Consider the following 23,746-nt stretch of genomic DNA (forward strand, 5'->3'; position numbering starts at 1 on the left):
GTTTCTTGCGCGTGCTCAGCGTTGATATACCTGCTGTAAACTAACATATATTGTTGATGCCAATAGCAGCGTGTTCCACCAGTGGTTTAGGTTAGGTGTCATGTTAAAGCTGAGTCATGCTAACGGTGGATAGCATTAAAACTCCATACGTTGAACTTGTTTCAGTTCACAAAGTAAAGTAACTTCATATATCCGATGAGTGAAACAGTTTGTAAAGAGTACAGCAAGATGAAGCCTCCATGCAGTAGCTAATGCATTGCAATTAAGTTGAAAAGGTGTTTTTCTCAGCTTGTGAAGGTTTTAGAGAAGCGTGGTTCTCACAGGTCAAAGTATCAACAAATCATGTAAAGCAACATGATTCATTACTGTACTTCATATTAGGATCTAAAGTTGTTAAAAATACCTCAACCTTAAAAGATGAAGGGAAGATTCTGGTGGACAAAGATCAATTAATAATGGATCCAATGTCCTCACCTGTCACCTGTCTGATCACGGAATTAAATGTTTTATGAATAAATCTAGGATTGTTTAACTCAGTGTAATCCACACTCTCTCTGTTCTACCTTCTGTCTCTGTTTCCATTATTAAGACTACTAATGGATCAGCTGTGTCATTACAGGCTGTCACTGTCGCTGTCTGGCTTCTTCTTCCACCACAGTGTGAGTGTGTGTGTCGTGGCACTGGTCCTCTATGTTGCTATAGGAGTGATCTTCTATTGGCCTGGGAGGAGAGGTTACCAGCACATCACTCCGTGTGTTTTTCTGTGTGCAGTAATCAGTGCTAACGTGTTAGCGAGGTATGGTCAAGCCTATATGACCTCAGGGGAGAGGTTACCAGCACATCACCCTGGAGGTTTTCTGTGCATCAGACGGGCCTAAAGTGTCAGCTTGGTGTGGTCAAGCTGGTTGGTGAGAGCTGCAGTCGGGTCTGGAACCGGATCATGGGGTTCCGGAACCTTTCTGCAGTGCGATGCGTGAACCCACCTTGTCCTTTCAGCGAACTTTATGGTGGTGTGAGTGGTCAGCTGGATCTGGAATGGCCCCAACTACCTCCAACGGAGGTGCTGTGGCTTAGCTGGTCAAAGTGCCTGTCTAGTAAACAGGAGATCCTGGGTTCAAATCCCAGTAGTGCCTCACAACATCAATTCACTTCATCTTTACTTATATAGTACCAAATACAACACAGTCATTTCTTGGTGTTTTTACAGGAGAAACCCAACAAGTCCACATCATCAAGCATGAGGGTGACGGTTTGGTACAGTACTTTCAGTACGATCCACAACTTTAGTCAGTGAAAACACATGAAAATCCATACTGTATCACAAAGTACTGGCACATACTGAGTGGTGGAAACGATTTATTTGAAACAGGATAAGTATGAAAGAGTTGGTGACAGGGTGAAGCTCCCAGGGAGCTGATGGGGTCAAAGATCATGCTCTAGATCAGGGTTCTCAAACTCAGTTCCTGGAGGGCCTCAGCCCTGCATGTTTTCCACGTCTCCCTGCTTCAACATGGCTGATTGCAATGAGTGGCTCCTTATGGAGCTTTGTGCTGAATGTGGTGATGAACCATTCAGGAGTGTTAAAGAAGGGAGACATAGAAAACATGCAGGGCTGAGGCCCTCCAGGAGTTTGACACCTCTGCTCTAGATCCACAGTGGTAACCACCTTACTTTGAGATTTACTTTGATCTTGACTCAAATTAAAGTCAACATCAAAGTGACAGTAGAATTTATTTTTCAAATTAAAGTGAACATCAAAGTCAAAATGCGATCTTTTTTTTCAAAATAAAGTGAACATCAAATTGAACATAGTATTATTTTCAAATCAAAGTGAACATCAAAATGGGATTTTTTCTTTTTTTTAAATTAAAGTGAAGAGTGTCAACAACAGTCCTTGTCAGGTGGAAGTGGTCAAGCTCAACTGTTATCAATGAATGAAACAGATCAAATCTTGGTCAGGAACAACAGACTGGAGCAGCGTGTTGTCTTGTCCCACGCACTCGTCCAAAGATATAGTCTCTAGTCAGACAAGCGAAGCTTCCTTCAATTGGCTCTGATGCCATGGGTCTTCTCTTGACAAGATGTCCTCAAATAACTGTGTCTTCTCCTTGAGGTGTGACGAATTAGCTCATTGTCAAGCAGTGTCTTGTCGTGCGTCTTACTTCCAGATGTTTAGCCTCATGTTCAGACAGAGGTCTGTGGTATCCATAGTGTTTTGTATCAATCACCTTGCTTTGCCTGCTTGTAGGAACAGACCAGTTTGACCCCCAAGGTTCTGCTGGGGTGAAAGTTCACAAGGGTGGAGCAAGTCTCCAACATATCAGGAGCAGAACTGATGGCAGTGTCTCATTACTTGCTGATCTGAGGAAGTAAATCCATCTAAAGCTGTGAAATTGGTAGTGGTGGGATTTGAACCCACTCCTCCTGAGAGACTGGAGCCTTAATCCAGCACCTTGGACCGCTCGGCCACATTACCTGCATTACCTTAAATTGAGTGCTCATCCAAGCTCATCCTCTCCTCCCTCGTCTTCCCTGCTTGCTGCTCCTGTCTTCTTCTGTCTCGTGTCAATCCAGACTGGAAAACATTCAGCTCCTTGTTTTGAGCCATAAAAGCATTAAGTTGTGTAAAAAGCACCTTTTCAGTAATCTGACTTAAGAAAGGTTTGATATGGGCCTGGAGTTACTAATTCCTGAAGCATCCAGATTACTGTTTTTTAAAAGAGGTTTGATAACGGCTGTCTTTAGAGTTTTAGGAAAAACACCCGTCTGAAGAGAGCTGTGTTCTCTGTAGTACATCTGGAGCTAAACAGTTAAAAACATCTTTAAAAAACTTTGTGTACAGAGTGTGGAGGCTGCATGTTGTGGGTTTGAGCTGGTGAACAATGTGTGTTAGTGCTGCTCAGTCTAACGGGAGAACATCTGCCAGATTAGACAGAACATCTTTGTGTGGAGGCTCCGGGGTTCCAGTCGTAATGCCTGAGCTCCACTGACCGACTCTCAGTCGGATCTGGAAATAGGATGAAAATCAATCCAAGATGCATCTGAGAAGAGTTCAGGAGGTCCTGATGGTGAGGGACTGCTCAGTCTGTCCACCACACTAAACAAAGTACGGGTAATAGCACTGTGTTTGTTGATGATCTCAGAGAAGAAAGATTGTCTGGCCCTTTTTAATTCTACATGCGAAGCCTTTCTTTGTAGATGTCATAATGAAGGTGGAGCTTAGATTTTCTCCACCTGCGCTCTTGGCTGTCTACACTCTCTTTATTGGGCCTTAACCAGACTATATTTCCTCCATGGAGCTGTCCTCCTTTCACACTCTACTTTAGCTCTGACTGGCGCTATGGTATCAATGAGGTTCTAACTTTAGAGCTGAAGTTCTCTACAAGGTGGCTGATAGAAGCTGCAGCAGAGCTGCATGCTAGAGAATGTCTGGCTGAAGACGCGACGTGTCTTTTTATCAATGTGACCTTTTCTGATTAGCACTGATCTGACCACGTCGGCTCGTTGGTCTAGGGGTATGATTCTCGCTTCGGGTGCGAGAGGTCCCGGGTTCAATTCCTGGATGAGCCTTTTGGTCATCAACCATTATCCTTTGTGTTAAATTTCCAAAGAGGTTCTGGCTTTGTGTGTGAGAATCCTCCTCCCAGACCAACCAGCAACATCTTCAAGAAGCAAAAGGACTCAACCAACAGTATCGGGGCTTTATTCACTTTGAGGAGCTTTCAAACAGCAACGCCGACACATTTCATGATTGGACTTGGACTTGGACTTGGACTGGAGTGGATTAGTCTGGAGGCCCAGGCACATGACCACCTCAGCTTCCACTCAGAGCCCAGACCAGCTGTTCAGATTTTGGACACTTGGAGCTGAGGAGGGGGAGGCTCCATGATTCCTGTTCAGGCAGAGGTTTTATTTCCCTTTGCCACTGAAGGCAACACACTCACTAGTCACCAGACCACAGATGAAAACACAAAATCATATGTGTACACAGAAAGTCCAGTTAAGATGGAGACGGGTTGTGAATGACACAGATGCTACTGGTACAGTATGAGAGTCTGACTGCTTTCAAAAGGTCCAGTGATCATACAAGAGTATCAGTCAGTGAGTTAGTTTTACCACTAACTGGCTGCTCCATCTTCCCTTCTCCTATAACCAGCCCCCACCTCAAACACACACACACACACACACACACACACACACACACACACACACACACACACACACACACACACACACACACACACTCACACACACACACACACACACACACACACACACAACAGCCGGGCATCCTGGGGGTCGTTTGGAGGGTCATAATTTATTTACACATGTTATAGATAATATCAAAGTAAGTGGTGTATTAGTCAATGATATCAGTGATTTCATGTCTGTTTGTTTTTGTTTTTTTACTGTTTTCAATAAAGAAAAAAGAAACATTAAAACAGACAACAGATAGATATCAGCACACATGAGTCAGAAGAGAGGAATCCCTGGAAAAACTAGTTATTGAGGTACAATCAGATGACTGGGAACTCATTTATAAATACAAGAGAAAGTGAAATATAAAGATGTTTAATGGATGACAAAGGGCTTAAAAAATGCATCCAAGAAGAAGAATACATGACATAGAGAATCCAATAAATGTAGAACGAAGGAGATGGAAAATAAATACAAGAAATGTAAACATAAGTTCACTCATATAATGAGAAAATGTAAGAAGAATTATTTTAAGAAAGTACCAGAAAACAATAAAGACCATGTCAGCAGTACATAGAAGGTTCTACATAGTATCATTCAACAGGCTTCCAGTAAGGATACCGTTATTGAAAACAGACACACTTCACAGACACGGTTCCAATCTTCAGAGTTTCTGTTTTCATCAGAGTCGATGTCTCCCTTAGTTTTCTGTTGAACAGCGTGCATTTTTTGTGAATCAGTTATATTTCTGTTGTGAGATTTTTCCGATTCTTGAAGTTTTGGGTTTGTTCCTTTCAATGTTGGAACCATGTCATCATCTGAGGCCTCAGAAGACAATGGGACATAATTACTGTCCTCACCATGACTGCTTTCTGAAGAAATATCTGCTGATATGCAATCCTCCTGAAATGATACCAAAATATGATGTTTGTCAGATGTTCAATTCAATTCAACTTTATTAATATAACTCAGGGGGGTCCAAACTGGGTCCTGGAGGGCCGGCGTCCTGCAGGTTTAGCTCTCTCCCAGTTGAAACACACCTGATTGCAATGAAGGGCTCCTTATTGGGCTTTTTCACAACCTTGGTGATGACATCATCATTAGATTCAGGTAAGCTGAAGCAGGGAGGAACTAGAACATGCAGGACACCGGCTCTCCAGGACCGGAGCTGGACAACCCTGATATAACTAGTTAAGTAGGATGAATCAGTCACATTTGTGGTCTTTGCTGTTGCATTTTGAGTTTTTACTGTTGTATTATGGCTTTTCCTGTTGTATTGTGATGTTGGCCCTTCTGGGACACCGTGAATTTATTAAATAAACTCTATGTCCATTATTTTGGTACGATCCACGTCAAAATGAGAAATAAGACTTAAAAACAATACATACCACTTCATCCACTTCTTTCTCCTTTTCCTTGTTCTTCATCTTCTGTGAAGACAAATTGGGAACATTTCACATAAACAAAAAACAATGTTTCAAGTAAACTTACACAAATAAAACAAAAATAAAAATCAATTTAACTGGTGGTGTTATCCTGAAACACATTCAGAAACAAGTAACCACACTCTTAAATCATTGAAGACAAAAACATACACTTTTGAAAACTGATATAAAAGTACTGAACTCTATATTTTGTCTACTTACTGGGTTATATCTTAGTAATACTTTTAGTACTGATAAGAACTATCAAATGCTAATCAGAACTTTAACTCTCTAAATGCTAGTAAATCAGCCTTTTAAATCTTTAAAAGCCTTTAAATTTTAATCAGTCTTTTAAAATGAAGAATCAAATGGAGCTGAAATTGTTTCTTGCTCTTGAACTGATCACCAAAACGTGTGCGAGCTCAACAGTTGTGTAGTTTTATGCAGAAAACGTAGTGAGTTTGGTAACCCAGTAATTCCCACGCTCAGTGAATGCAACAGCAGCAATACTGTGGCGCAGACAGAGCAGGTGTTTAATTGATGGCTCCCCTCCCCCACCTCAGACAGCCCGACCTGGAGCTGAACTGAACTCACCGTCTGACATGAATCCTCCATGAAACCATCCAACTCAACCTTCATCACAGACATTTTTACCCACAGTACTATGAGGTTGACTACACATAAATATATTTATATATTGTGTATTTTTAAATAAATTGATACATTTTTTGTTAGTTAGTTAGTTAGTTAGTTAGTCAGTTTGTTCGTTACTTAGTTAGTTACTTAGTTACTTAGTTAGTTAGTGAGACAAAATGTAAGTTCATAACATCTGGAGTACAAGGCCTGATACTCTTTAAATGTAGCATGTAGCATCTCTGGAGTTGGAGGTCTGAATCTCTTTAAATGTAAAGATGCTACATGCTACATTCAAAGCGTATCAGGACTCCAACACCAGAGATGAGGCCTGAAACTCTTTAAATGTAGCATGTAGCATGTAGCATCTCTGGTGTACGAGGCCTGATACTCTTTAAATGTAGCAGGCAGCATCTCTGGAGTTTGAGGTCTGAATCTCTTTAAATGTAAAGATGCTACATGCTACATTTAAAGAGTTTCAGGCCTCTTACACCAGAGATGCTACATGCTCCATTTAAAGTGTATCAGGCTTCACACACCAAAGATGCTACATGATACATGCTAAAGAGTTTCAAGCCTCAAACACCAGAGATGAGGCCTGAAACTCTTTAAATGTGGCATGTATCATCTCTGGAGTACGACGCCTGATACTCTTTAAATGTAGCATGTACCATCTCTGGAGTTTGAGGTCATAATCTCTTTAAATGTAAGGATGCTACATGCTACAGTTAAAGAGATTCAGGCCTCTTACACCAGAGATGCTACATGCTACATTTAAAGAGATTCAGGCCAATTACACCAGAGATGCTACATGCTCCATTTAAAGTGTATCAGCCTTCACACACCAAAGATGCTACATGATACATGCTAAAGAGTTTCAAGCCTCAAACACCAGAGATACTCTTGAAATGTAGCATCTATGCTTTGCAAGGTCTGAATCTCTTTAAAAGTAGCATGTAGCATCTATGGTGTGCAAGGACTGATACTCTTTAAATACAGCATGTAGCATCTCTGGAGTACAAGGCCTGATACTCTTGAAATGTAAAGATGCTAAATGTGTGACCCAACTGTGTTGTTTGGTCCACCACAGAAAGTCCAGTTAAGATGGAGACGGGTTGTGAATGACACAGATGCTACTGGTACAGTATGAGAGTCTGACTGCTTTCAAAAGGTCCAGTGATCATACAAGCGTATCAGTCACTCTCATACTTTCTCATGGATCTATTGACAATGAGAAGCAACAACACAACACTACTGCTTGGACATGTTTGCTGGATCACATCATGGATGATGGATGGATGGATGTAATATACAGACATGACTTATGTTCACTCTGGAGGTGAGGGCTGATGTTCCCTTCCACAGGGAGAAGCTGCTGGTAGCTCACTCTCTATGTTCCTCTGGAGGTGAGGGGGGAACTCCTGTTCTCACTTTCATTGTCACTTTAATTTGAAAAAAACATATATTCTATTTTCACCAAGATGTTAGTGAGTTAGTTTTACCAGTAAATGGCTGCTCCATCCTCACTTCTCCTATAACCAGGCCCAAACACACAAACACACACACACACACACACACAAACACACACACACACACACACACACACACACACACACACACACACACACACACACACACACACACACACACACACACACACACCAACACACAACAGCCGGGACTCCTGGGGGTCGTTTGGAGGGTCATAATTTATTTACACATGTTATAGATAATTTCAAAGTAAGTGGTGTATTAGTCAATGATATCAGTGATTTCATGTCTGTTTGTTTTAGTTTTTTTACTATTTACAATAAAAACCACAGAAACATTAAAACAGACAACAGATAGATGTCAACACAAATGAGTCAAAACAGAGCAGTCCCTGGAAAAACTAGTTATTGAGGTACAATCAGATGACTGGGAACTCATTTATAAATACGAGAGAAAGTGAAATATAAAGATGTTTAATGGATGACAAAGGGCTTAAAAAATGCATCCAAGGAGAAGAATACATGACATAGAGAATCCAATAAATGATGAACGAAGGAGATGGAAAATAAATACAAGAAATGTAAAACAAAGTTCACTCATATGATGAGAAAATGTAAGAAGAATTCTTTTAAGAAAGTACCAGAAAACAATAAAGACCATGTCAGCAGTACATAGAAGGTTCTACATAGTATCATTCAACAGGCTTCCAGTAAGGATACCGTTATTGAAAACAGACACACTTCACAAACTACAGACCCACAATTCTCCCAAATCCTAGAAAAACTCTTCAACGACATACTAGATACATTCAGAGAAATGAAATCTAATTCATTAAATCTAGGTCAAACCAAAATCATGATATTTGGAAAATATGAAATAAATAAACAGGTAAAGGTTCAAGCAGAGGGTGTAAATAGAGAAAAGGTGATTGAAGACAAATTTCTAGAAAAATGTAAGGATGAGTACGAGCACATTACAACTCTACAAAGCTGATTTCCTTTGATCTGAGCGTCTCCATGGCTCCAGTGCTGATCTCTTATCAGATCAAAGGAGATCAGTGCCTTTTGCCATGGAGATGCTCAGATCCAAGATTTCCTCCGGCTTTGATCTCCGTTGATCTCCATCCGGTGCCTCTCCCATCCACTTTGTGATGAAAGGCTCATTATTGTTCTTTTTCACAACCTTGGTGATGACGTCATCAGTAGATTCAGGTATGCTGAAGCAGGCAGAGAACTAAAACATGCAGGACACCAGCACTCTCTGACCCAGTTTGGACACCCTGTCGTAGACCATCAAGAGACAGCTTAGTTTTATCCTACTGATGACGTGTTGCTGCAATAGTCATCTTGCTCAGTTTCAAGTTTTTTCCCACAGACACCAGAGCACTCTGTAACAGGATTTGACAGATAGTGACGGGGCGCGGCCAGCAGGGGGCAGCAGCGAGGCTGACTTGCTCTTTGACCGTGTGACTGTGGTGACCAAATCCAGGGGGCGTATTACATGTGTTATTGATGTAGCTTAAAGAGGTGGAACAGATTAGACATTCAGATGAAACAATCAGCAAATAAAAGTCAAATGAAGAAAACGTACAAGGGCTTATTAGTCAATGATATCAGTGATTTCATGTCTGTTGATTTTTGTTTTTTTTACTGTTTACAATAAAAAACACAGAAACATTAAAAAGGACAGCAGATAGATATCATTACAAATGAGTCAGAAGAGAGGAATCCCTGGAAAAACGAGTTATTGAGGTACAATCAGATGACTGGGAACTCATTTATAAATACAAGAGAAAGTGAAATATGGATCTGGACTCTGGGAGTAGTGGGTGGAGCTGAGGTTACACCGTGAGAGAGAGAGAGAGAGAGAGAGAGAGAGAGAGAGAGAGAGAGAGAGAGAGAGAGAGAGAGAGAGAGTGCACCAAGAGAGACTGAGGCTGAGTTTTACACTCGGACTTGGACTGTTCACTTTAATTGACTTTGATTTTGACAGAAATATCTTTTTAAAATCAAAATGAAGATGTAACTAGGTAGACCAGGTCGCTACAACACTGAGCGGGGAGCATCTCCATGGCAACAGACACTGATCTCCTTTGATCTCCATGAGGTGCCTCTCTCATCTGCTGATTTGAATCCACAGGCGGTAATGAGACATTGATGGACTGTGCCGCTCTCTGATTATGTAACTAAACACACCTGTGAGCTAAGTATTTCAGGATTTTCATCATTTTCATCTTCTAAAGAGTCCATTTTTTTTTAGTTTGGGATTTTCTTACAGTTTGAGAGAGAGTATTGAGAAGAAGACAAACTGTCTGAGGTATCTTTTCATAAATGATAGTGAAGTGTTGTTATTTCCAGTGTTGGACAGTGTATTCATTGTACTCCATGTACACCCACCAACGACCCCTTGTATACTAGAAATGACAACTCCAGGTACATTTGTGTGGTTTTAAGAGTGTTGATAGTCTTCCTGGGGAAAACAAGTCAAATCAGGCTGCCTGCACTTCACACAGTCTGTCCTCTTCATGCTGACTTTGTCCTCTTCTAAATGGGACTAAACTGCTCTGTTGTCCGTCTCCTGTTTCAGTCTGATGTCTTCACCATCAGGAGGAAGAGTGTGTGTCCTCAGAAGCCTGGTTGTTTCCTTTAATGAAGATCAATACACTCTCCTTCAGGAGGACCTGCTAAGTTGATCACTGGATATTGTCCATGTAGCAGTGTTACCTGCTTCTTCTTCAAATGGAACATTTATTCTGAAGAGTCTCCATAAGAATGAAAAATACATTAATATCATTTTTAGTCTGAAGATAAATGACAAATGAAAATATTTGAACTTTTTAATACTTATGTTCTTTGAAAGAGAAATAAATGTTGACATTTATTTTAATGCATACAATATTTGCTACTTACAATGTAAAAAAAAAAGTAAAGTTTCTAGGTACTTTGAATCAAGTTTAAATATCGCATGTTGGCCTGTTAGGTTTAAGAAAATAGAACTTTTTCAAGACTTTGTGATTTGCAGCTTGATCTTGATAACTCAATAGTCTGTTCATCCTGACATTTCCATCAGAACAAGAGTGTTGACTTGAGTTTGTACTGTAGGCAGATATACTGTGTGAGAATTAGGCCCTGAATATCCCAAAAGTTTTTTTTTTTCTAAATGTGTAAAGCTGTGTACTCACATTTTTACAGGTGTTAGAGAAATCTTCTCTATCATCATTAATTCATGTGTTTGTAGACATTGTTGTGCTGCATTAATCCTATCTGCTGGTGGAGAAACACTGGGTGTAAGGACCATGTGTGTGTGTTCTTAGATAAACCGCTTAATCTGCTGGAACTGTCTGTGCAGACTGACGCCCGGGGGATAGAAATGCATTGCGAGTCACTCATGATTACTAGATCAGGAAACGCCTATGCTTGTGTGAACCAACTGTGTGAATAAAAGCTGCAGGGAGACTGAAGCTGGACGGAGATATTCAGGAAGCTGAGTGAGTCAGACTTCATCTCCCCTTGCAAGTCAAAACTGTATGATGTGTGTGTTGTTCTTCACTCATCCGTATATTTGTCAGACTGCTATCGAAGAGTATTTTTCTGACACCTTCCTGTGTCCTGCTGCCTGGGCTCTCAGTCAGCTGGGACTGAATATTCTCTTGTAGGGCTTTTCCACCAAAAAGAACCAGGTTCTAGTTCAGGGCCAGTGCCAGAGCCAGTTCTTAAATGAGCACCACCAAAGAACCGGTTCTTTTTCCACCCTTAACGGAGCCAAGTGAGAGCCACGTCATTGCGTCACTCCAAAACGTGATACGTCACTGATTTCAACTATATTGCGCATACAGCGCTCATCCAGGAACCAGGAGACGGACTGCATTCATTGGTTTAGTCCGGGTCGCTCCATCTAGTTTGGCCTGAACCTCTGATGCACCAAAGAGAAAGAAAACATTGAGTCTCTTCTTGTCTCTATTGGAGTTTTTTCACGTCCGTCTTGTTTTAGTCCGGAGCCCCAGAGTGGACATAGAGGGGGAAAAATTAACACGTGTATGAGTTTGGGGCTTATTTTTCAACATTTGGGCGTTACATAGTGAATTTCTGCTCCTTTCACTTTATTTCTGGACGTGTCTGAATCAAAAGCTTCAACATCAGAGAGGAATGGAGGTTTACAGTGATAGAAAGAAGCTGTAAAACTGTTTCCATTGGCAACCTCTGTAAACACACTGATTAAAGGTCTTTCACATGAAGCCGTTTAAAGGCTCATTTTATGTCTATAAAATCCAAGCTTTCATTTACAGTAGTATGTAGTTTGTTTTTTAGTTGCTGATGAACCAAAAGTATTTATCATAAAGAAGTTCTGTGGTTATAAAATAATATTGGAGTGTCTCGGAGCGGAGCGCAATGGAGCCGTACACCATTGCTCAGCATCTGCAGCACCTCAGCCTGCGGTCAGAACACTAAATAAGACCTGGACGTGACGTTAGTTAAAATAGTGTCACCATGAAAAGTGTGAAAAATAAATGACAATGGAAAACTGCTTCTAAATTATAACCGACGGAGCTGACTGACAGCGGAGGAGCGCGGCAGCGCTCTCAAGAGCCGCGGCTCCGCGAATGCGAATTAAATAATCCCGTTCCCTCGTATTATTAACTTCAAGGAACGACTTATTATATCGTTCCCAGCATATTTTTAATTTTTTTCTCTATAACCACACCGGGGCTCCGTGTTCGCTGGAGTTTTCAGAAAGCCGGTTCAGCCTCGCTTCCGTCTTTTAGGTAGCGATACCTCCAGAGATAACTCCGCCCCCAGCTGATGACACTTATGGTCCCAGTCCGGCTCCTCTCTGGCCCAGCAACGAAGTGGGGCCAGCGTAGCACCAGTTTAGCCCCTGTTTGGCCGGGGCTTTGGCAGTGGAAAGACAAAGAACTGGTGCGAAGACTCGCCCTGGCTCCGAACTAGCACCTGGTTCTTTCCGGTGGAAAAGCCCCCGTATAGTACTATCCCCCTTTTAGCACCACTGTTTGAGTTCATCATGAAATGTGTCGGCGTTGCTGTTTGAAAGCTCCTCAAAGTGAATAAAGCCCCGATACTGTTGGTTGAGTCCTTTTGCTTCTTGAAGATGTTGCTGGTTGGTCTGGGAGGAGGATTCTCACACACAAAGTAAGAACCTCTTTGGAAATTAAACACAAAGGATCATGGTTGATGACCAAAAGGCTCATCCAGGAATTGAACCCAGGACCTCTCTCACCCTCAGCGAGAATCCTCCTCCTAGACCAACGAGCAGACATGTTGAAGAAGCTAAAGGACTCCAGTGATTATCATAAAGCTGCAGGTTTGGAGCATTTCCACACTTCAAGTCAGGGCCGGCTTGGAGTTTGTATGTTCTCCTTGTTCCTTCTGGGTTTTCTCCAGCTGCTCCAGTTTTCCTGAAAACCTCCAAACATATATTTCAGGCTCATTGGTGACATAATTCCTGAATCTCAAAATATCAAAGAAACACATTTTAAACCAAAGTTCAAGTGTTGAAGTTGATTGAGGACAACTTGTGTCTGAAATGGAGGAACCAAGTGTTCTTGTGGGTAATATGGGACTAAGAGCTCTTTAAGATAGGATGGAGCCTGGTTGTTAAGAGCTTTAGAGGTTAAAGAAGGATTTTAAATTCTATTGTAGATTGAACAGGAAGCCAATGAAGAGAAGCTCTTATTGTGGTGATGTGATCTCTCCTGCTGGTTCCTGTCAGGACTCTCACTGCAGCTGTTCTATCAGTTCAACACTTCTCATTTGGTTCTGCTCGTCATGGAGGAGATACTGAGACTGATGACATCACAGTGATGTCAGAAAGGAGCTCTTGCCATGTATCCATGGTTACTGAATTCATTCTATGATGCAACACTCAGCTAAGCACAGCTTTACCTCCTGTCTGGTTCTTCTGTCTGCCACAGACTTTAAACACATTGTTGGAGATGTTTTTTAAGAAGCTCAGACCAGCTGGTTATTACAGAAGAGTATTAGAGCCTCTCATGAGAACAAAAGAGAGGAGTTAGTATTGTTTATTTCATCATCGCCCCTTTTATGTGAACGAGCTCTGATCGGGATGGAACAGCCTGGTTGAAAAACTGAGTTGATCACCTGCTTCGTAGTAACGCTTATCAAGGAATGAAAATGTTTGTCAATCCAGATAACGGAGAGAGATCTGGATTGGTGGAGTTGGTGAGGAACCAGAGAGCTGATGGGGTCAAAGGTCATGCTCAGGGAGCCACAGTGGTGAGTGGTCAGCTGTAGGATTCATCACTGTGAACCACTGCCTGAAAAGAGAGCACCGCCCAACGTGGGACTCAAACCCACAACCCTGAGATGAAGAGTCTCATGCTCTAGCGACTGAGCTCATCAGGCAACTTGTTGTGTAGTGATGAAGGACGACTGTAATGTTGACTGTGGCTATTAGACGCTCCATCCACAGTTGCTATGGATACAGGAGCAGAAGCAGAACTCTTTCAGAACCATGACATCATCACAAGAACAGCTGATGTAAGACAGGATGATAAGAATGATAAGAAGATGATAAGAAGTGGAGGAGTTTGTTTTGTCAGACAGAGAAGTGACTCAGGTTTCTGAGTGAGTTCTGTCAGAGCCTCTTCAGCTTGTGTGTCTCATCAGGTCTTTCTGGGCCGTTCACACCTGGTTAACATCTGTTTCAGCTTGTTGGGATTTATGGTTGGTTATTAGCATTAAATTACTGTAAGTAATAGATTACTGAAAGTAATAAATCACTGGAAGTAATTTATGATTACAAATAATAATTATACATTTATTCCTTAACATCTAAAGTAATTGAGTAATTACTTAAAAGTTAATAAATTATCAAAAATAAGTTAGTAATGAAAAAGTATTAATTTGAATAAATTTGTTATTTAATTATTAATAATGAATGGGGCACCACCAAATAAACTGGAAATAGCTAATACCAGAATAAATATCAGTCTTGTTTGTAAAAGGTTTATTTAAGTCATATAATATTTCTGTGTAAAAATATAACAATCTTAAATAAAAGAGAAGGTGTGAGATCCGAGCACAGACTGTTACAAACCAGTGAATTGTCAACAATAAATACACAATAATCACCAAGAATCGTTCAATTCAGCTAACAGGCGTTTATTAACTAAATGTATTAATTCATAAATAATTCTGAAATCATTTCATAAATCAACACATTCAAGTAGCAAACGACATCTAACATGGAGATCTAATCTATTAAACAGCAAACACTATGTACAAAGAGTGTGTGTGTGTGTGTGTGTGTGTGTGTGTGTGTGTGTGTGTGTGTGTGTGTGTGTGTGTGTGTGTGTGTGTGTGTGTGTGTGTGTGTGTGTGTGTGTGTGTGTACGTGTGTGTCTGGCCTGGAATGATAACTGGAATTGGTGTAATGACTTTGAATGTCCACCAGGTGGAGGCAGACGTTGGTAGGTCAATGTCAGTAGGTGTAGCGACCTCAGATGTCCACTAGAGGGAGGCAAATGCTGGCAGGTCAATGTGGTGACCGTGACGACCACTAGGGGCGTGCAGCGGCGCACAGAGGGAGAGCGCAATGGCCTGATGTGTCCACCAGGTGGACGTCAAGAGGTATTGCAATGACCCACGTGACTACTAGAGGCGTTTGACTCATTCTTTCTGGGGGCCACAGTGGTTGCTTAGCGACTAGATAAACAAGACGCTCGTCACACGAGTATGCGTGAGGGTGGTCTTGGAACGACGCGGTCTCACCTACTCCCGTAAAGACTGGTGGACTTTGTCGGCCCGGTTCTGAGCGGCGGAGTTCTAACAGGACATGCAGTTAGAACTCTGGTGATGGATGTGGATGTGGTTTAGCAGCACCAGATAGCAGTTTGGCTGCTAAATGTGACTGTGTGTGTGTATGTGTGAGCTTATCTGATCAGATAACAGGAGTGGCGGCGGATTAGTGAAGGAGGGGGAGAGAGAGAAGGGAGTTAAAAAGTTCTGGGCCGGTCCACGTGAGTTAACACGCGGCTCCTTGTGTCTCCGTACGAAGTCCTGCGTCTGGATGGACGTGAATCCGTCTTGGAGACGGTGTGTCTTCACAGGTCGGACTTTTATACCGGCGCATCATGGTCCGGCTCCCTGCTGTGCTCACCATGGCCTTGGCCAATCAGAGCGGGGTTGGCTTCAGAGTTTCCGGGGCGTTTTCTACGGCTGTGGATGGAGTTGGTGGATCCCCCTGGTGGTGAGGTGCAGGGATGCAGCTTCCAGGTGGTGGCCCCCTGGACGGGGGTCACGTGACCAATGGTGAATTTTTCCAGTGGCGACCACATGTTCCTTTGTCCGGAGGGGGTGAGCCATGGAGGCCAGGAGGAGGAGGAGGAGGTGGAGCAGGAGGAGGAGGAGGAGGAAGAGGAAGAGGAAGAGGAAGAGGAAGAGGAAGAGGAAGAGGAAGAGGAAGAGGAGGAAGAAGAGGAATAGGAAGAGGAGGAGGAGGAGGAGAAGGAGGAAGAGGAGGAGAAGGAGGAGGAGGAGAAGGAGGAGGAGGAGAAGGCGGAGGACGAAGAAGAAGTGCAGGCCAAGGAGGAGGAAGAGGAGGAGGAGCAGGAGGATTAGGAGGAGGAGCAGGCCGAGGAGGAGGAGGATGAGGAGGAAGAGGAAGAGGAGAAGGAGGAGGAAGGGGAAGAGAAGGAGGAGGAAGAGAAGGAGCAGGAATAGGAGGAAAAGGAGGAGGAGGAGAAGGCAGAGGAGGAAGAGGAAGAGGTGGAGCAGCAAGAGGAGAAGCAGGCTGAGGAGGAGGAGGAAGAGGAGGAGGAAGATGAGGAGGAGGAGGAGGAGGAAGAAGAGGAGGGTGAGGAATAGTAGGAGGAGGAGGAGGAGGAGGACAAGCAGGCTGAGTATGAGGAGGAGGAAGAGTAGGAGGAAGAGCAGGAGGAAGAGGAAGAGGAAGACGAAGAGGAAGAGGTTCAGTCCACACAGTCGTGGTTCTGCGTCACATCCAGAAGAACCCTGGTTCGATGCTGGACTCTCACAGTGTCCTCTCTGCTCTCCTCAGTGGATCTTCAAAACATATAGTGTCTCCGACCTGACATGTCCATCACCCAAAAATGCAGAGAGCTCCTCCCCCTCCAGCTGCAGAGAGATGAGAGAGATGAGAGGTGATGAGGAGAGTCTCTGTGGAGCAGCCAGGACTTCAGTCCTGTCCACAGCAGCAGCTCAGAGCTCATGAAGGACCACCACTGTCAGACCAACACAACAAGCCTGAGGCTCCTCTGATTGGCTGACTGTGTCCTCTGCTGTCCAATCCTGAAGCTGCTCAGCGTTCTCCTCTCACAGCCTCACAGAGCAGTCAAACTCTGGATCTTTGTTCTCACACTAACTGTGTTTAGTAGAAACCTGCTGGAAGCAGCATGGACTCACTCCAACATCTACTGACCTGAGAGTCTGCAGGCTGCAGTCTGGACTCTGCTGAAGACCAGCCAGCTGCTGCACATCTGGATCCTCAAGGTCGTTGTAACCCAGGTAGAGCTCCTTCAGGTGGGAGGGGTTGGACTTCAGAGCTGAGGCCACAGAAGAACAGCTGATCTCTGACAACCTGCAGTCCTCCAACCTGAATAAAGAGAGAAAGAAGTGAGATTAGAGGACAAAGTTTGATGTTGAAGTCATTGAGACTGAAGAAGGTTCAGACTGGAAGAGTTTAGAAATGTAAAGTCCAAACAGCTGAAGCCACCAGGAGGAGAAGAGTCTCATCAACATGCTGATCACTAACATGCTGCAGAGCTCAGTCCATCTCTGTCCTCCAACATCTGGATCACAACACACACACCTCCTCCTCCTGATGCTTCCTCCCCCTTCCCCTCCTGCTCCTCCTCCTCCTCCTCCTCCTCCTCCCCCTCCCCCTACTCTTCCTCCTCTTCCTCCTCCAGTGCTATAAGAACCTTTAAATTCAGTGTCTGTAACGAAATTCTCTATATTTTTCCATCAGTTCCTGAAAATGAAGTCAGTTTAACTGAAACTTCTGGTGAAAATCCACTGAAATGTCAAAACAAAGTGTATAAATCCTTTAAAGCTCCTGGCTTGGTGGGACCAGATTGGACCTCTTGGTGGGTTCTGGTCCACGGGCCTTATGTCCTCTGCTGTTATGTGAAAGTCAAACTTAAGGACTGGTGACGTCACACTCCTCCTCCATCCTGTGCTGGAGGCTCCGCCCCTCTGCAGGGATCTTTGGGATCATTATGTTACATTACTGCATCGAAGTGAAGCCAGAGTGTTTTATGAAGTAATCATGGAACCTGATTGGAACTAACTTCACTTCCAGGTCTTGTATGGCGTTCTGACCGCAGGCTGAGGTCTGCATGAGGCAGCAGGGGGCGCTCCGCTATGAGACGCATCATTAATAGAACTTCTTTCTAATGAAGCCAGACTTTTGCTTCATCAGTAACGACTAAACAAACCACATACTACTGGAAAGGAAAGCTTGGATTTGGAGCCATAAAATGATCCTTTTAACGGCTTCATGTGAAAGAAAAGTAGAATCAGAGTGTTTCTGTAGGTTGTCATTGTCCCTCATCACGGTGTGTTAACAGTTAAATATGTGTCTGTGCACAGTGACGTGTCTGCTCAGTACAGGGTGGAGCTCTTACCGCTCCACACCTCACAGGTTCTACTGGAGTCACAAGAAGTTGGAGGAGCATGGAGCGGTGACGTCAGCGTGAACAGGGCCGCTCGGAGGGGCCTGGAGGCTACAATGACGTCATTCAGCCGCACGGAGCCGTACAGAGCTCACGGACATGTCAAGAATAAAACAGGCTTTATGGATCAGTGGCGCCACCTGCTGGAATCCTGGACTCACCGTGAGTACAATTCTTTTGAAGGTGTGGAAAAAGTTAAAGTTAAAGCCTTGGGCTGCTGTTTCTAGAGCTACAGACCAGAACTAATCATAGAGCTACACAGAAAAGAATCCTCAATGAACATACCTCTCTCCCTCGTCACAGTTGCATGTTTACAAACTCTTCACAAGAGGGCAGTGTTGCACCACAAGTCTGTGTGTGTGTGTGTGTGTGTGTGTGTGTGTGTGTGTGTGTGTGTGTGTGTGTGTGTGTGTGTGTGTGTGTGTGTGTGTGTGTGTGTGTATGTTCCGTCTGCAGCCAGCAGCCCTGAGAGAGAATCAGCACTGCCGATGTGGACATCAAGAAGAAATGATTGTTAAAGGAGAACCGTTTCAAATAAAGACAAAATGTCGCGTCATTCAAAGCACAAAACCTTTAAACTGGAGGAGGAGGCGGAGTCTGTGTTTAAAACTTTGACGGCAAATAAAAACAGAACCGCTCCACCACTGAAAATGATATTGGGGATTATTGAGGAGGAGAGTCTCCTCTGTCATTTAATAGGTTTCTGAAGTCCATAGATATTCATTCTCAGAGTAGCTAGTGTTTGAAAATCTTATTTTGAAAGGCAAATTGCGGACTTCCTGTCAGATTTAGGTCAGGGGTCCCGGCATGTGATTTGTCGGGCTCAATGAGACAAACAATTGAGTTTTGGTTTGATCTCACTACGACATTCCTACGGGCTGTGGTCGCCATTTAAGTGTTTTTGGTGGCTGTTGTAGTGTTTGTAGGTGGCGCTAGAGAGCACAGTTTGGCTCTCTGGGGGTTAGTTTTTACATTTTCTTATAATGTTATCCAGTGTTAATTAGCGTGCCAAATTTGGTGAGTCCTTGAGCATGTCTGGGGGTGAAATATATTCTCCTTCAGAGGTTGAGGGCCGTTTTTGGAAGAAGATCATACATTGAAAGGCAAACTGTGGACTTCCTGTTGGATTTAGTTCTGGGGTAGCAGTACGTGATTTTTAGGTCTTGATGAGCCGAACAATTGAGTTGATGTTTGATCTCTCTACGACATTCCTACGGGCCGTGGTAGCCATTTTGGTTTTTCTAGGTGGCGCTAGAGAGACATTTTGGCTCTTTGGGGGTTCGTTTTTACATTTTCTTATAATGTCATCCAGTGCTAATGAGCGTGCCAAATTTGGTGAGTTTTTGAGCATGTTTAGGGGTTTTTATACAGGTTTTTTTTTTACAAAGAACTAATAATAAACATTACAAACACAACAGGGTCCTGGCCTCCTTTGGAGGTCCTGGTCTTTCTGCTCGGTCCTTCATAATGGTCACATCAGCTCAAACATCTGCAATTAAGAAAAGATTTTACTGCCAGAGTGCAGAATACCCGCGGATGTTCCAGCCCTTGGTTTGGCATGCTGCTCTGGTTTTGGCCCTCGAGGAAAAGTAATTGAGGAGCCCCGGTGTTAAGGATGAAAAAAAAAAGGTGCAGCAATTTAAAGCGTATTTAAAAGATGTTAAAAAGTCAATAGGACTAAATTACAGCTCAGGGTTAAAACAATAAATTAAATAAGTTCAAAGTGATTAAATCTAGACCCCCTATTGATATATTACATTTTACTGTGTCTCAAATAGAGTTTAAAAGGCTCAAACAGAGTTGTACTTTTCAGGTGAAAGCAGTAGTGTGTTACTCTAAAAGGCCAGCAGAGGGCGCATGGAGATTGAAGGAGCCTAAAAGCTGCACAGAGGCAGCAGCATATTAAATCCTGCAGCCGAGCCAAACCCCAGCTCAAGTGGTCTGCCTCTTTGTTTCCTATTACAGGATGGAATCACACCCCTACATGACACACACTGGGTCAGGGGGGCAACAATGGCAGAGTGAGGGAGAGTTTGGAGCTCCAGCTGGGAGATCAGTGACTCTTCATCCAGGAGAGATCAGCCTGCTTTGAAAGCTGAAGCTCAACATGGAGCGTGTCAGAGGTTGACAGTGAATTCTCCACTGCAGCACCTTGCTTCTTCTACCAAGCTTTGAAATGTGGAGCTCCACACGGCTCTGCCACAGTCACAGGACTAAAGCCCAGAGAAGAAGTCTCAGTTTCTCATGGAGATCCTCAGTGTGGATCATCTCATATCAGCCTGATGTCTGACCTTTAGTGTCAACACAACTTTCACTGCACACAAACTCAAACATGGAGTCTGACCTCAGAGTCTCCAGACTACAGAGTGGACTCTCCAGAAGACCACACAGCTGCTCAACTCCTGAATCCTGCAGCTCGTTCCTACTCAGGTCCAGATGTTTCAGATGTTTCAGGAGGGAGAGGTTGGACTTCAGAGCTGAGGCCACAGAAGAACAGCTGATCTCTGACAACCTGCAGTACTCCAACCTGAATAAAGAGAGAAAGTTTCCAGATGTGAGTCAGTAGTTTGGAGATAAACTCAATCACCCTCTTTACTGGTTTCATCTCCATTTAGTCTCAATCTGAAGATTTGGTTTTACATTTGATAATAATTTCTATGATTTCTTCCTTACTAATGAAATGTCTCTGGGTCTTTCTCTTTACACTCTTTAATAGATTCCATGTGTCTTTAATAGGATTCTGCTTTTCTTACATTTCACCACTTTTATTCATATTTATTTAAATCATTTCTTAGTTGTAGTTAACTTATTTTTGTATTTCACATATTTATGTGCCACTTCTTTAGTTTAGTGTTTTATAGATTCTCTGTATCCTGTATTTTTCCTTTTGACAGAATCTTTTAATCCTTCTTTGATCAATAGAAGATCTTTGTTATTGTTTTCTTTGTTTAACATTTCTTCCTAATTCTGCATTTCTTACAGCTTTATTCACATTGTTGTCTAGATATTCTGATTCCCAGTCACTTGTAATAAATAGCTCTTTTCCACCAGCTCCTACTCAGCCTTACTCCACTTGACCCTACTGGCCTTGCCTCTACTCCACTCAGCCTCACTTGTTTTCCATTACAATAGAACGACCACGGCGTGGGCGGAGTCATCGGAGCTTTCTCCGTCATGCACAAGTAATCACCCCGATGTGATGCTTCACTGTCCGGTGTTTCGGTTTCACTGGTGCTCCTGTTAACTGGTGACTTCTGCCACAAGCTGTTAGTAGCTACTGATGTTAAAATAAGAAAAACAAACCATACGATACTTTAAATTCTAATAGAAATGTGGTTAAACAGCGTTCACCAGAACAGCTGCAGACTTTGGTCCTTTTTGTTTTTCATTGTGTTCAGGTTTAAAAAATGGCGGGTGAATGAGCAGCCTGCCGTCTTCTCGTCTTCGCTCGCTTGGAACCTCAGTGTACTACGGTGTACCATGAAAGTACCTGGTAGCAGGGACCATCATGTAGTGGAAAAGTGTCAAAAGTGAGTAGAGTCAAGTGGAGTAAGGCTGAGGAGGTGGAGCAGCACCTTAACCTATTTAAGGTGCCCCTCTGGTGAGGACAGGTAACTTGTTTAGAACGTATTCAGGAGCAACACTGATCAGGTCCAATCAGCAGTTTTTACTTTGGACATGTCAAAGTATTTATTTGATATCCACAGTCCAATTGTTGATTCCTGTCCTCAATGACTCGCCCAATACTGAGTTCCTCTACCACAATAAATGTTTCCTCCTACTGCCACTCTCCCTGGCCCGGTTCACAAACTGTGTCTGCACACCTGGCATCCATTAGGTGGAGGCTTTAGAACCTCCACCTTGCCCTAGCTCTGTACTCTGGACTGTCTGTATTACAATCTGTTGTCCTGATTGTTTTGTAAACAGTTGATGTTGTTGGGAACACTGGTTGTACATCAGGCAGTTTGACTGTTGATGATGATGAGTAACAGTGATATGAACACTTTATTCAGTAATGAGTAATCTAACGCGTTACTATTTCCAAACCAGTAATCAGATTAAAGTTACTTCTCCAAGTCACCATGCATTACTATTGTAGCATTACTATTGTTGCATTACTATTGTAGCATTACTATTGTAGCATTACTACTGTATTATTACTATTGTAGAATTACTTTTGTAGTGTTACTATTGTAGCATTACTACAGTAGTGTTACTATTGGAGCGTTACTATTGGAGTGTTATTACTGTAGAGTTACTATTGTAGCATTACTATTGTAGTGTTACTATTGTATCATTACTATTGTAGCAATACTATTTCAGCATTACTATTGTAGTGTTACTATTGGAGTGTTATTACTGTAGATTTACTATTGTAGTGCGTTACTACTGTAGCGTTACCACTGTAGTGTTACTAATGCAGCGTCACTAATGTGGCGTTACTAATGTAGCATTAATATTGTAGCGTTACTGTGGTAGCATTACTATTGTAGCATTACTATTGTAGCAATACTATTGTAGCGTTATTTTTGTAGCATTACTATTCTAGCGTTACTATTGTAATGTTACCACAGTAGAATTACTACTGCAGTGTTACTATTGTAACTTTATTATTGTAGTTTTACTATTGTAGCATTACTTTTGTAGCGTTACTATTGTAGCATTACTATTGTAGCATTACTATTGTTGCATTACTACTGTAGCGTTTCTATTGTAGCATTACTTTTGTAGCATTACTTTTGTAGCGTTACTATTGTAGCATTACTATTGTAGCATTACTATTGTAGCATTACTATTGTTGCATTACTACTGTAGCGTTTCTATTGTAGCATTACTTTTGTAGCATTACTTTTGTAGCGTTACTATTGTAGCATTACTATTGTAGCGTTACTATTGTAGCAATACTATTGTAGCAATACTATTGTAGCGTTACTATTGTAGCATTACTTTTGTAGCATTACTTTTGTAGCATTACTTTTGTAGCATTACTACTGTTTTGTTACTACTGTAGCATTACCACTGTAGCGTTACTAATGTAGCGTTACTATTGTTGTGTTACTATTGTAGCGTTACTATTGTAGCGTTACTAATGTAGCATTACTTTTGTAGCGTTACTATTGTAGCATCACTATTCTTTTATAACTACTGTAGCATTACTTTTGTAGTGTTACTAATGTAGCGTTACTATGGTATGGTTACTATAGTAGCGTTACTATTGTAATGTTACTACTGTAGCGTAACTATTGTAGCATTACTTTTGTAGCGTTACTATTGTAGCATTGCTATTGTTTTGTTACTACTGTAGCATTACCACTGTAGCGTTACTAAT

The 23,746-nt window shown here is 42.5% G+C and overlaps 1 protein-coding gene across 1 annotated transcript; it reads right to left on the bottom strand.

The window, feature by feature from the left end:
* Positions 1-14,728: 14,728 nt before the first annotated feature.
* Positions 14,729-21,924, bottom strand: LOC308128363 (ribonuclease inhibitor-like; the record flags this gene model as incomplete). The annotated part of the gene is made up of 3 exons (XM_080494064.1): positions 14,729-16,858; positions 17,163-17,336; positions 21,908-21,924. 3 exons carry the CDS (start codon positions 21,922-21,924, stop codon positions 16,789-16,791), a joined length of 261 nt encoding a protein of 86 aa, XP_080350190.1. The 3' UTR covers positions 14,729-16,788.
* Positions 21,925-23,746: the final 1,822 nt, after the last annotated feature.

Source organism: Lipophrys pholis, assembly GCF_963383615.2.
Source record: "Lipophrys pholis genome assembly, contig: SCAFFOLD_24, whole genome shotgun sequence".
NCBI lineage: Eukaryota > Metazoa > Chordata > Actinopteri > Blenniiformes > Blenniidae > Lipophrys > Lipophrys pholis.